At 42.5% G+C, this 14,396-nt stretch overlaps 1 protein-coding gene across 1 annotated transcript in view; it reads right to left on the reverse strand.

Moving 5' to 3' along the window:
* Positions 1–14,180, reverse strand: part of kndc1 (kinase non-catalytic C-lobe domain containing 1) — a 29,026-nt gene extending 14,846 nt beyond the window's left edge. Inside the window, exons 1-12 of the mRNA XM_083696205.1 lie at positions 14,058–14,180; positions 12,350–12,548; positions 6,257–6,315; positions 3,749–3,895; positions 3,095–3,212; positions 2,090–2,868; positions 1,604–1,718; positions 1,205–1,276; positions 920–981; positions 493–651; positions 244–321; positions 6–93 (exon numbers count right to left, since the gene is read on the reverse strand). Of these exons, the coding sequence (XP_083552331.1) occupies positions 6–93; positions 244–321; positions 493–651; positions 920–981; positions 1,205–1,276; positions 1,604–1,718; positions 2,090–2,868; positions 3,095–3,212; positions 3,749–3,895; positions 6,257–6,315; positions 12,350–12,548; positions 14,058–14,162 (1,981 nt within the window). The 5' untranslated portion in view covers positions 14,163–14,180. The remainder of the gene's footprint in view (positions 1–5; positions 94–243; positions 322–492; positions 652–919; positions 982–1,204; positions 1,277–1,603; positions 1,719–2,089; positions 2,869–3,094; positions 3,213–3,748; positions 3,896–6,256; positions 6,316–12,349; positions 12,549–14,057) is intronic.
* Between the last annotated feature and the right edge of the window lie 216 nt (positions 14,181–14,396).

The following is a 14,396-nucleotide window of genomic DNA, read 5'->3' on the forward strand; positions in this document are numbered from 1 at the left end:
CATACCACTCATGACATGTGTCGACTCCTCATTTGAGCCTCTTTTACTATCCAATACATTCAGATCTTCAGTGACAGTGTCCTTTGGGAGAGGCTGAAAAGTAACAGTAGAGAATGTCAAGGCTATAATTCCTACAACTATAACAGGTCCCTTTCTTTCTCAAGGGACAGTATTTTCAACAGTCTCTGAAAGGGACTAACCACCCCAGCTGTACAGGTATCTGTAGCTACAGTGGAGAGGTACCTGGTGAACTCTACTGATGAGCTTTGTCCACACGGCGTCAGCATTAGTTCCTTGACGGGATAGATAGTCCCGACAGCTCTACAACAGCAGACACAGGAAAATATTGTATTTAGATGCAGTTTCATTATACTTCAGGGGCACAATATAATATATTGTCCTAATCTCAGCCTATTGTAATTACATAATACAATACAGAATACAAATAAAGGTTCTTTCAATAGAATGGTTAGGAGCTGAACTATAAAAAACCTTTTTTGCCATCACAATGGAAGGTCTCTCCATGGGGGTTCTCTTGGCCATCTCTAGCAGCAGCCTCTTCAGTTTTCTGGGCAAGGCTAGCTTTTGATTGGGTGACAGGCCAAACTTGGCAGTGGTCCAAAGGATTGCAGCTACCCCATAAACACAGGCCTAAAACAGAGATAAGTAGATAGATAGATAGAGAGATAAACAGAGAGATTGATAGATAGAGAGAGAGGGGGGGGGGGTACAGAGAGTGTGAGAGATAGGGGATACAGAGAGATAGAGAGAGATAGACAGAGAGAGAGAAGCACGCACGCACGCGCAGACAGAGAGACAGAGACAGAGAGGTGTGGGTGACACCCACATAAACAATATTCAAAACCATCTACTTGATGAACAAAACTCATAAAGACTAATGTCAGAAGTTGAGACCAACCTTTTCAGTTACAATTCCATGCTCCTGAAATTCAGGTGCCAGATAAAATGCATCATAGGATCCTATAAGGAGCAATGACAATGAATTATTGAAGGCTACAATGACAACCTCTCAAAGAAATGTTGCCTTAAACACTTCGCTGAAGAGCTCTTTTGAGTATTTGAAGCCACAACAGTAAATACATAAGCATAGACAAAGAAGAAATAGAATATGCTGAGGTAGCTTTATTGCTCGGTAGAGATTATTGCTTACTATTATGAATAAGTACAAAGAGAGTAGCCATACCTGTGTTTCTAGGTTTCAGGAACAGCGCTTCCCCCCCACACCCTACATACATAGTGTCCAGGCATAAGTATTCTTTCATAGAGGACAGAAAGGAAGAGTAGAATTCCAAGGTCAATATGATACATTCAAATGTGCGTGAAACTATAAATATTAGACACCTTTTCACAGAGCAAATGATACGCTCGATGATTTGCCAAAAAGGTTTTTCTCATTATAATTTCATAAACAGCAAAGACCAGATACAGAGACCAGAGGGTAGAGGGTAGATGCTTAGCAAATAATGTTGTTGGTGCCGAAATCTGTGATTGGTTGACCGGTGAAAAGTGGAGAGTGAGCTAACCTGGGTAGTCAATGTAGGTCTGGAGTGTAGAGAGACAGGTATGACACAAGTGAGCTAACCTGGGTAATCAATGTAGGTCTGGAGTGTAGAGAGACAGGTATGACACAAGGCCCAGAGCTCATTCACAGACACACTCCGTCCCCATTGTGTGAGCAGCGCCCTCAGAGAGATCCACTGGGTACAGAGTAGACGCACAGTCACAATCAGTATTTGGTAGAGCTTGCCTGGAGTGCCAGATGAATGGGAACAATTCTATTGGTTCCATCACAGCCAGGCAAATGCAATCAAGAACAAAGACATATTTAAAATACTATTTGAAACCAGGTCTTATCACTGAATGCATTTCACTCCTTCCAAAGGAGAACACTTTCCATCAGAATACTAAAGCAACAAGCTGGCCTGCTGTATGGCATCCCACTATGATAGTGAACACTGACGGAATACTAAACCTTACCAGAAGCTCAGGCATCTGGATCTAAAACCTCAAACAACAGACTACAAACAACAGACAACAGAATAATGTAGTAAGACTAGTTTCAGCTCACCTCATCCTGAGTCTCTTCATTGAGGCACAGCATACTTTTGGTCATGTGATTATTGGGAGAGTAAAGTTTATTGTTTACTGAAGACTCAACACAGGCTGAGTCCAGCGAGACTCCTGGGTCTTCAGTTGAGCAAGACAAAGTCGGGTCCTGGGTTCCACTTTGACTGAATGGATCTGAATCTGATGCACCACTACATCCAGGAAGGTGTGCATCCTTGTACCCTCCTGATGTCCCACTGTCTCTGAAACAGTTCACACTCTGCTCAGAGTTGCTGCACTCATCAGGGGACGACACCCCGTGGTCCCTTCTCTGAAGACTGTTACTCCAAACAGACACGTGTGCCATATACCCCTCAGCTCCGATCTCTGTGAGGTCAGAGACAGGGATGCTGATGTCCCCATGTGGGGTTGGGGAGAGTGAGGGGGGGTTGTTTGAGTCTGGGACAGAGCAGGAGCGATTCAGCATCCCCCTCACCCTCCCCGCCCTCTCCTGAGGTCTCCTGCATACAGGGGAGCTGTTCTGGGACCTGCTGTCCGACTGCGATCCAAACCCATCCTCTTCACTTGGTACTACTAAGTCCCCCCCCATGCCCTCAGCCCACAGGGAGGAGTCCCAGGCCCCACACATCTGATGCCTCGAGAGGCCCTTCACTGGGTTCTCAGCCATGGCACCTGGGACTATGCTATGGTCTTTGGTGTTGTCATCCGAGTTGAACCTCTGGAACAGGTGTTTGATTCTGGGCTGCTGCCATCGGGCCTCCCAGGAGTCCTCCCATCTATCTGTGAATACCCAAGCAGTGTGATCAGTACCACAGTGGACCACAGCAGAAATTACAGTCTGAATAGGTCTACTGTATGTGTAAAAAAAACATTGAATAATTATTTGCTTCCCTTTTTCTAGCACTTTGGCTACTACAAGCACCTGTTCTTATAGGTGCTTACTTGGGATGATTGCGATGTTCGTACTAGGCGAATGCACTTGTGTAATGGTAATCTGTATGCAAACCTTGGGATGTGGAGACTGATTCTATAGACAGGACCCTTCTTCCAGTGGAGGAGAGTTTTCGGCATACAGCTGTGGAGGAGTTATGTGCTAGATTTGTCTCTGCAAGAGAGAGAATGTCCTGTGGGGATAATATACAAGGTTTCAGCTAACATGAAGTACATACTGCACAAATTGTAAAGCAATAAGGAATCTGTCAGCTCATTTTGCAACAGTTGCATCTGATTTGCAACAGTTGAGATAGTTGTTCAACTTTTGGTGGGGATTTTTTGTTTCTGCTGATCCTTTTCTTATCCTTTGGGTGACATCTATATGAATAATTCAGGTTTCATGTTGCCTACTCTTGCGAAATCGTTTTCATGTCTTTTCACACTTGTATTTTCACTTTCATTGATCTTCCACATGGTGCTGCTCAAGTACACTTTATGTTGTTCTGCTCCTCAAAAGGTAGAATTATATTACTACTCATACAACTACTAGTATTACTACTATTCCTAATTCCTCTGCTACTATTACTTTGTTCTAACACAGTGACAAGAACATCAAATATCACAAGCACAATCACTCTATCACTTGCTGATACTACCTGTAATATCATCGTGAAATATCAGTAGCATCAGAATCATAGTGGATCAAAAATGGGCTGGACTTCCGTACATCTGGGTGTGGCCTGTCCTCAGGCTTGTCCTCCTGCATCTGCTCCAGCAGCTTCCGAGTCTCCTCCCCAAGCTCCACCTCCAGTTCTGGCTCAATGACAAAGTCCAGCGCAGCAGAAAGGGTGGAGCCCAGCGAGTACACGTGTCCCTGGCGGAGAGAGAGAGAGCACCAATGACCTCTCACTGACCTCATTGCACTCGTCTTGAAGAAACGCCTGCTAGGACACTGGGGGTGCGTCCCAATAGTTTCTCTTCTATCTATCTATTTCTCCTCTCCCCACCTTCTTCTCACCATCCCTTAGATATTCTGAACCAATGCATTTTGAGAACTACTGGGACGCACCCTGTTAGCATATTAACACTCTTTAGACCATCAAGGTAAATGTAAATCCTAAAATCCGCACATCATTCATAAACCAGCCATTTAGCCATTTACATCACAGCCTATAACAAATAGTCACTCCTTTGTTTACATATACATAACGTTTATGCACTTGGTGTTGATGTGGCGTGTGGTTGTTTGAAACTGGGCATACTTTTGTTTTAGAACGTAATTCATCAGTCCATTAAAAAGTCAATAAAGCAACAGCAGGCCAGGGGGAGTCTCCACCCCGACACCCCCCCAGATCCCTCGCTATCTTCTTCACCTTTATATTGTATCTATTATCCTTATTACATCATATTGTTGATGATGACTGATGTTGTAGAGCTGCTCTGTCTCAGGCATTTTGTTGCCTTGCATACTTCTATTCAATGTAATGACAAATAAACAAGACTTGACTTGATCATGTCTGGCAGGCAGTGCATTCTGGGGCCCCTTCTAACAAATTAATAATCATCTCTCCATCTTTGCTGCCCATCTCATCAGATATGCTGCAATACCAGGAGTCAGTGGGGATGAAATGACAAAAGTTGAATGGGAATTACATTGGAGCCTCACCATTAATCAAACTTAATCAGAAAATCAGAGCTGAGAAGATACACTTTTGCCCCATCATATCAAAGACATATAATACAACATCACAGAGTTAGCTCTGTGAAGATACTGCACCACCATGATAATGGGGCTGTCTGTCGCCATTATGGTTTCCTTCTTGGCTGAACCAGGTGTTTTTTAGGTCAAACCACAGACCTCTAAACATAGACATTCCCATTCCCATTCAATGGGAAGAAATAAGACTCCTATACTTATATGTGGCGGTTTGGTGCAAGCAAATGCCGATCTAAAAGTGTGAGACTGTTTTCTGAAGTCTCGCTTTGTGAAACGTGCATCTCAAGTAAACAGCTGCTGTAAGGATCATGTGTAGCTTCCTGTCTTGTATACACCCTAGAGGAGCAGGTGGTTCCAGCCATTGTAAACATTGAACGTATTCACTGCATGACGTTGGACGACCATGACGATCAATTAGACAGAATGCAGAAGCACAGTGGCTTATTTTGTGCCCAATGACACACCCATTAAGCCTACAATTGAGCAGGTGGTAAATGTACTCTAGCAAGAAATCCATTAGTGTGGGTATGTGGTTATATGGTTGAAATGAGTCACAACACACAGAGAAAAGAGATCAAAGAGAGAATGAGTGAAACGGAAAGAGAGACAGAGAGAGAGAGCGAGGGAGGGGGGGAGATTCACTTTCCCACAAAATGTGAAAAATGTAAAGCAATACAAGAAACCTGAATTTGCAACATACAAAGAGGATTTAGACCATGACTATTTTGAAATGCTTATATTGATTTCTAGTAAATTACAGTATTGTAGACTCTTCACTGAATGGGGCGGCAGGTGGCCTAGAGGTTAGAGAGGCCGGCCGGCTGGGAGGTTGCTGGTTCGATCCCCACCCTAGGAGGGAGCCGGATGTGAGCTGGTAACTGGAAGGTTACTGGCATCATATCTAAGGCTCCTACCACTGCTGTTGTGCCCTTGAGCAAGGCACTTAACCCCTAACTGCTCCAGTGGTGCCGAATATGGCTGCCCTGTGCCCAGAGCTCTGTTCTGTTGTGTGTGTTGTCTTGGGAGGGGTGTGTACGTGTCAAATTCCTACAATTGATGAGAATTGATTGCATGGCCAAATAAAGAGTCTTCTTCTTCTTCAGAAGGTGAAGGCATTTTATTCCATGATCAGTAATTGAATAATTAATAAAAGACCCTGAGAAGCAATCGTATTTTTCAAACTGGAAAACTAGCTTGCTTTAGTTTTGTTAATGCCAAACCCATGTCCACTTTTTCACTTGAAGTTAAAAATCATTAGAGTGCCTTTATTGGTGTGAAATACTAGAGAGGCTGGAAAACAAAAGACAATGCAGAGGTGGTTTGGAATCACTCTTCCCTAATCAGTAACCTTGCCTCAGACCAGGAAGAAATGTGTAATGCCTAGGCTTTAGCTTAGCGGGCTATGGTATATGTCTTCCACATGGGAGACCTTGGTTCGAACCCGGGCCGATCACATTAGGGAAAGAGTTATTGTACCATTCGGCAGGTGCTGCCAGTCCACAGTGAGAGTGCACTCACCTCATAGGTACTGCCAGTCTTGTCAAACTCAGGGGGAATAAATGAGCCCTCGGGATCATCTGCAGAACAAGCATAAAATATTGCAGCAAATAAGCACATGTAAAAACATACATATTTTTTAGATTTTTTAGGTAATAATGAAAATACATTATATTCTGCAAAACATACTTCATACTTCATACACATACTTCCATTAATTTTCTGTTTTCATATCAATTACCCATGCCAGTCATGCATGCACCAGTAGGCCTAAACTGTATTAATCAAGCTTCATAAAAATCCTCATAGAATTGCCAAAGTTTTCTTGTCTGTATCTGTATCTTGTATCTCCCAATTTACAATATAGGGGCCAATTACTAAGACTATGTGGTATAACCCAATACACCCACTTGATGTTCAGTCTTAAAAAAGAACCCCTGATATATGAGACTACAGCTATGTTCAGATCAAAGCTGGCTGCTGCGGAAAATCCAGTCTTAAATAGGGCACTGTCTGTTTCTGATGGGTACAGGCGCAGAGGGAGAACACAGCCCTCCCCAGAACTGCACCCACAGTTGGAGAAGAGGCACTGGGAGTTCCAGTAACTAGGCCAGGCGGGCTAGGTTTAGGGCTGTCTCTCCTGGAGTTATGATGTCCTCTCCCAGGTATAGGAGGCCAGGCAGAGACACTCTAGACGGGCCAGAGCAGTCAAGGAGAAGTGAGCACTGCTGGGCCCAGACAAAGACACACAGCAAGATGGATAGAAAAGAAAGGGTGAGAAAAGAAGATGGTGAAAAAGAAGGACAGGAGGAAAACTGAATGATTGCTTTCCCTTTCTGTGTATTATGAGAGGTTTGGGATACTCATTAGTAAAATGGAAAATAACAGCATTAAGATACAGTGTTGTTGGTGGGGCTTATACGGTTATACCATGTTTTTTTAAACATTACTTTACTTTTACTTTAAGTATTACCCTTGTAAATGCATGGGTTGGTCATTTTGAACACACCATGTAACTGAGGCTTCGAAACTGAGGAGGATCAGCAGCAAGAGAGTAGGGTCATACTGTGGGATAGTTAGATGGTTACATCGTTTGGAAGTGCAAACATGCATGAAAGAAACTGGTGAACATCAGGAGTAAAGTGTGGGTTACACTGTGATTGATATTGTAGGAATACATTTTTCACTTAAAATACAGAGACACCAATGTTACAATAATTTAAAATCAATCAATCAATGATTTATTATAACTCATATAAGAATCAAATAAGAGTCACACTAGAACTTGCAAGGAGAGATCAACAACATACCCTAGGTCAGGGCTATTCAACTATATTTTTATGGGAGCCAGATTTTGAAACTGTTATTTGCAGGGGGGCCAGACATTGCTCAGATGCATTCGCTATTCTTCCCAATAACTGGATACACTTGCAAAACATATACAAGTACTTTTAATTAGGCCTAATACAATACATTCCCTTAGATTAAGTGTTATCATTCGGCTTATATAAGTGCAGTTGTCTTTCTTGTCAATAACACTTCTCATATATGAACACAGCACACATATTTTCCCTTCTAATGAGAGAAATGTTACTTCTTTGATTGGGCAAGAGTAGGAAAGTTAGGTTCATATGTCATATGTCGGGGCAATTATCTTGTCTTATGTTAGGTGTTTGTTTTAATAGCGTTCATGTGAGAGACGCTGGATTCACACTTGTACATTGATCCAAAACTTTGCACAGCCCACAGACTGAAGCGCCCGCCTCAGGTCAGCTGAGGCTTGAATGTCAATAAGCTCCAGTTGAAGCGGGCCCTCGTCGAGTGATGTTTGCTGTTTGGCTTTCGTTGAGAAGTATCCCACTGCACAAATAGAGAACGGACAAAACGCTAGCGGGAGATCGAAGTCATCAAATCTTGTTGCAAATCAATTTATCCAGAAACTCAGACATGGGCTGATGATGACTGGATATTGTCGCGCAGTGTTGGGAAATTTAGCATTTTGTCTGGGCGCAAATCGGATGAAAAGATAACCCATTTAAAAGCAGTACATTTTCCAATAATATCAATAACCATTCCCCTGTAGCCCCAAATTAAGTCCATTCAAGTGGTTGAAGATGTCACTTAAAGAGCAAACCTCTATTGCCAGCATTTGTTGGCTTTCTTGTGCCGGCAATCTCGGAGAAAAGCAACAGTATTCTCCCTAACTTCACATACTATTTTGAGTGCATTGCCCTTGCTTAGCCACCTAACATCATAATGTAAAAGTAGATCATTATGCTCGACTGACATGTTTGTTAGCAGTTTCCGAAACAAACGGTGTTGCAGGCTAGATGTTGATCGGATACAGTTAACACAGCTGAGTTTAGCGCACAGAACGCTCTGGTGAACAAGGCCGGGTAGGAAGACCCTGCACCCTTCCCGACATAGCCACAGCGCCATCAGTGACAAGCATGTTAACACCCTCCAAATCCAGTCCATTGTCATTGAAAAAGGTGACAATCTTCTGAAAAATTATCTCACCAGTAGTGTCCCTCCAATGGTATTAGGCCCAGCACGTCCTCCCGAAAAAAAATCTCATATATAAACAAAGCTGTGCTATGTCAGTGTTGTCTGTGGATTCGTCAACAGCCAGGGACGTGACCTCCGTGTTTCTCAGTCTGTCCAAAAGGGTTTCGAAAACCTCCGCTGCTAGAACGTCAACTCTCCTTGCGGTTGATGTGTCAGACATGGGAATGTTTTTAAATCGACGATTTCTCACCTTGTCATCTGTGATCACTTACTCAACAGCTGCTAACATCCACTCTCTCACTGTCTCCGAGTCTGTAAAAGGCCTCTTCTTTTCTTTCTTTTCTTTTTTTTAGCAAGGATCCATCCTAAACGGAGACAGGGTGCTGTTGTCTTGTGCGGAGAAAGATCTAACCATGGTGAAACTTCTCTGTTCATAGGAGGCTGTTAGACTTTCAATTTTGTTTTTGCGAACATCTGAGACCCATCGACTTTGTGTCGAGGTTTGAGTGTTTAGTCTTTAAGTGCCTCCTCAGGTTAGTCTTTTACCACAGAAACGCACTCGTTACACAGCAGGCATATTGGTTTTCCCCCTGCAATTGATATGAACAGGTACTTCCCAATCCATTCCCTGCTGAATTAACGACTTTTCGTTTCTTGAGTGTTGAGAGGGACATTTTCGCATTTAAATTCAGATCTCTCTGTGCTAAATGTATGTTAAATTAGCTAAGTGGCTGAGGCGGTATGGCAGGCCCAACATCAATTAGTCTCGCATCGTTGCAAAATTCAACGTCGAAGACTTGTGCGCCAACGCTGATTGGCTGTAAACTGGTACCTTGGTGACATTGATTGGCAGTACTCAATAGGCGAGACAACAGAGAAAATCCGCTTCTCCTTTTGGAGGAAATTAGATTTGAGTTCACTTTAGCACCAAATATCGGATTTTTTTTTTTGCGGATGTTTGTTTATGTAAAAAGTTGATCGAAGGGCCGGTCTAAATTGATAGGTGAGCCGGATAATGGCCCGCGGGATAATGACCTTCAAAGGACAGATAACAAATCTTCCCCCCGGCCACAGTTTAGATTCCCCATATCTTGTTTTCAATACACAGCTTAGACGCACAAGGCTTTACTTTGTTACACGTCACAGAGACAGCATCAGATGTCCCTGAGTAAACCCAGAGGGACAAAATGTGATAACATATGTGAACCATCTGTTACATACATTTTTAGACATGGTTGTTCAAACAAACACATTAATCACTGACGAATGAGGGGCACTCCTGGACCAATTCCTGAGACCCAGATTTCTTCAATATAAAAAATAGTATTCAATAAACAGCTCAGTCAAACACAATAGATGGGTTGAAAACCTCTGTACGCCAATGTAGAAAGCTATAATAGAAATATGTAGAAAGGTAGAGTAGTATTACAATATAGGAAGCAGAGCTAGCCGTAAAAGACAAACATACAAATACTCATAGACTATTTTCAGGGTAACAAACCAAATATGTGATTTTGTAATTTGGGTGAGCTATCCCTTTAAATCCTCATCAAAGCAGACATTCAGTTACTTCACCATAAGTACAGATGATCTCTAATGTGATTACATTTTAGCAGATGCTTAATCAGAATCAACTGTTCCACATGGGCCCCCCTTAGTAATTGAAAAGCCATGAAATGTGAGTAACGAGTAGATAGAGCTCTTGACAGGAGGAATTGGAATGGTGGATTGCACTGGTGTATGAATCCAGGGTGACTCAGAGACACTGACAGACAGCTGACCAGAGCATCTGTTACCAAGACAACAATTCCCATGACAACACTGACTCTGCTGTTGATGGTTATCAATTGCTGAGTTTGCCAGAGGGAAATTGGAGAGGCCTTGGGTATACAGTGTGTGTGTGTGTGTGTGTGTGTGTGTGTGTGTGTGTGTGTGTGTGTGTGTGTGTGTGTGTGTGTGTGTGGTTTGTGTGTGTGTGCTTATCAATGCTTATGAATTTGGGAAATTGGGGAGGCCATGGGTATACAGTGTGTATGTGTGTGTGTGTGTGTGTGTGTGTGTGTGTGCGTGCGTGCGCGCGTTTGTGTGTGTGTGCGTGCGTGCGTGCGTGTATGTGTGATGCAACAGGGTTGAGGGTGACATGCAGTGACGTAACCGTGTTTGGTAGGAGATTGATGAATGCGGTTCCCTGAGAGAAGACACTCTGTCTTGGCAGGGCAGTCTGAGGGACAGATCGAGACACAACAGCCTGAATATAAGGGATGGGACTCAAAATATTGCAGATGTAATCAAACGGAGGCTCAGCATAAACTAGACTCTGCAAATGCAGACATTTTCCTTTTCAATGTCTTTGGAACAGATGTTACTTTTGAGGAGCTGTGCTGTTGAAATGAGATGAGAAATGGTCCCATTAAAAGAACTCTCACTCCCTTTAAAAGAAAAGTTTATTGGGAGAGTAATAATGAAATCCAAAGACCCCTAGACCCTACTCCCTAGTCTTTCATGTAGATCTGAGATGATTGGATAGGTGGAAGTATTATGGGAACATACTGTAAGAGAGCAAGATGAAGCTATAACCACATTACTAACACATATACCCAATCCTATCAGATCAACGGGCATGCCTAAGCTGTAGAGGGAAGGGGTTAGAGGTCAATTTGGAATGAAAGAGAGATTGATCTCCATTCACCTAAACAGGAAGGTGGACTCCAGTGTTGGATCAGATTCGTCAGAAGGGAGAAATCTAGTAGCGTCAGCACTAGTCAATGACTAGTGTCAATGCCTTTGTCATGATTTTAACATGACATTTAAAACATGCAAATTATTGACTTCATCGACTTCCATTGGTTAAAAAAAAGAAGAAGAAACTAATATTAGCATATTTTGGCAGTGGCTACAAAAACAAACTCAGAGTGTATTGCACTCTTTCCTTATCAAAAGACTGCTGACAATAATTGTGTCTGGTAAGCTAAGGGATGTGGATAAAGAAATAAAATCACCAAGGATATAATGGTAAAAAAGGTGGGTAAACCACTGAAGCGACCTGTAACAGATGCATAGGTGGAAACAACAGAGAGATTGCAGGGTAACTGACATTGCAGTACTGTATCTTCATCTGAACTAGAGAGGGCCTACACCATAGAAGATAGGACAGTTCTGTCACCGTTATCTATCACAACGTGTTCAACCACACAAGACTACAACGTGGTCTTTAGAGGCGTGCATTCCTGTCGAGAGATTCTGAAGCCTGTGATACCATGTGGCCATACAGGGGACTGCAGGGCACTGCAGTGGCTGGTGTCAAAAAGCATGTTTCCCACCATGTTAAGCTTTGTATTTCATCTGGCCAAATTAGTTAGTTCATTTTTCTTTTTTTTTCATAGCCCACAAGTGACTTGGAAGCATATTCATATCCCCAAACAGAAGGCTTCTTTAGGCTGGTGCCACCAATCAGATCACTGTGAACCAAGATGACAGGGCCAATAAGCAGCATTTCCTGGGGTTCGCTGCACCATTCACCATCTCTTATAGGAATTCATTGAAAGGTCAGTAGTTAGCAATATCCAGAAATAAATGTATGGTTCTATATCTATAGCATAGACTCACCACTAAGCTGTTCCATAAAGCACACGTTGCCATGGGCGTTGAAGGCTAGGGTGTCAGGTGTGATACACAGAGTGTGGAAGAGTGGCGATGGGGCGATACTTTGCAGGGCCAGGACACACTCCACACACACCGCCCACACCTCCTGCTCAGACATACAGCTGTCCCGCAAGGAGAGGATATCTGCCAGGGACACGTTCTCCTGTGAACACAAACACACACACACACACACACAAGCTACTATCTCTGTACATGTCATATCGTGCATCAAAAGACCCACTTCCACCCACAGCCTTATATGTTATCCTGCACTGCCAATGACACACAATACATTTTCATGTTATGAAGATGTGAGATCACAGCAATTGGAAATGTTCCATGGCCTATTTGAATTTTCACTGTGCTGCACTTGTGTGAAGATGATAGGATCTTTTGTTGGATTGGTGCATGTCCACAAAAGCAAGTCTTGCTGGCATTGGGAGTAATAGAGACTCCATTGTGAGAGTCCAATACACTGACATTCCATGACATGTAATTAACTGAGCAATGTAACAAAGCAGTAGTCTGGTTCTCTTCAGTTCTTCACAAAACTGCCTGCCTCTTTGAAGTCACATGATTTGCTTCTCTTCCGTCTCTAAAGTGTATCCCTATAAGTTCAAATGAACTATTTACATAGCACATTTCATACACAGATCCAATAGAATGCACTTTAGAGGAAAACATAAATAAAAACAGCTGAGAATATAAGAACACAATGAAACATATGGTTTTTATATTCCTTTTCAAATCTAAGAGTCCAATCAAATCAAAGAGTGATCACAGAAGGATCGTCAGTTTGTTGTTTAATGTTTGTAGCAGAATGTGAATAACGCAAATACATACACAACCCTGTAAAATATGGCACAATTACAGGGTAGAAAACGGCTACTTTAAGCAGCAGTAGAAGCCCACAAATAGACTCTTTCCCTTGAGAGCAGTGCAGGGAAACAGCAAGTCTCTCTCGCGTTCCTCAAGTTAAACATGCCGGCCTATATAACTTTCCATCTGAATCCAAGGATTCTTATTGAGACAAACTCTGCACTGGAGCACATCTTTGGTTGAGAGGGACTGTAGAAGTGAGTGAACAAGTTAGAGAAAAACAAAATGGAGATATTTATTTTATTAAAATGGTTTGTGGTTCAATGAATCTCCCTTTTACCTCAAAGTAAAATATAAAATGGGTGGGTCTTTTTACACTTGCGCACACTGACCTGAAACACACTGCACTGTAATTAACAGTCAGTGTCTCTCCTTGCAATGGCACCTGGAGCTCAAATAATTATAGAAAAGTTAAGTACTGTGCTGGCTCGTGACCACTGAACATTGTTTCGCATTTGCATTGACATGAAAGTTAAAATGGCCAAGCCTATACTTCTGTTAATCTCTGGCAGTTTATTTGGCAGTTTGTTACTACGGTAACTGATTGCTATGAATGGAGGCATACAGTACATATTATGTTGTTAGTATACTGACAAGCATGTTGATAATTCCAATGCGATAAAACGAATAAATCATTATCAAAAGCATAGTAAGTGGAACGCAGGTGCATTATCCACATCTGTGTGAGCAGATCACTCTCCGGGGAACCCCAGACCACGAGTGAGTACAACAGTCTACAAGAAACTGCTGCACAGGAACGACAATGTAAAAGTAAAAATGTACAATGTTTCACCTCATCCTCAAGTAGTGGCGGTAGATGTTCCAGTTCATAATATTCCTCTTCTTCTTCCTCTTCCTCACCAGAATATGCGACTGCATCAGTACCAGATGTCCCCATTGCATTTAGTTTTAACAAAGAGAGTACATAGGACCCATCTTTTAATCAAGACAGAAATGTGCAGTAATGTAGGTTAATACAACAGTGTCTTCACAGTAGTTTTCCAGTAAAGCTTTTCTTCCCTTCCCGCGGTGTCCAGGCAACACTGTATCTAGTCATGAAAGATTACATGCCTGAAATAAGTGCGACGGAGTGGGATACTTTTTAGAATGTTCCCTGTCCGAACAGCATGAT

Source organism: Argentina silus, assembly GCF_951799395.1.
Source record: "Argentina silus genome assembly, chromosome: X".
NCBI lineage: Eukaryota > Metazoa > Chordata > Actinopteri > Argentiniformes > Argentinidae > Argentina > Argentina silus.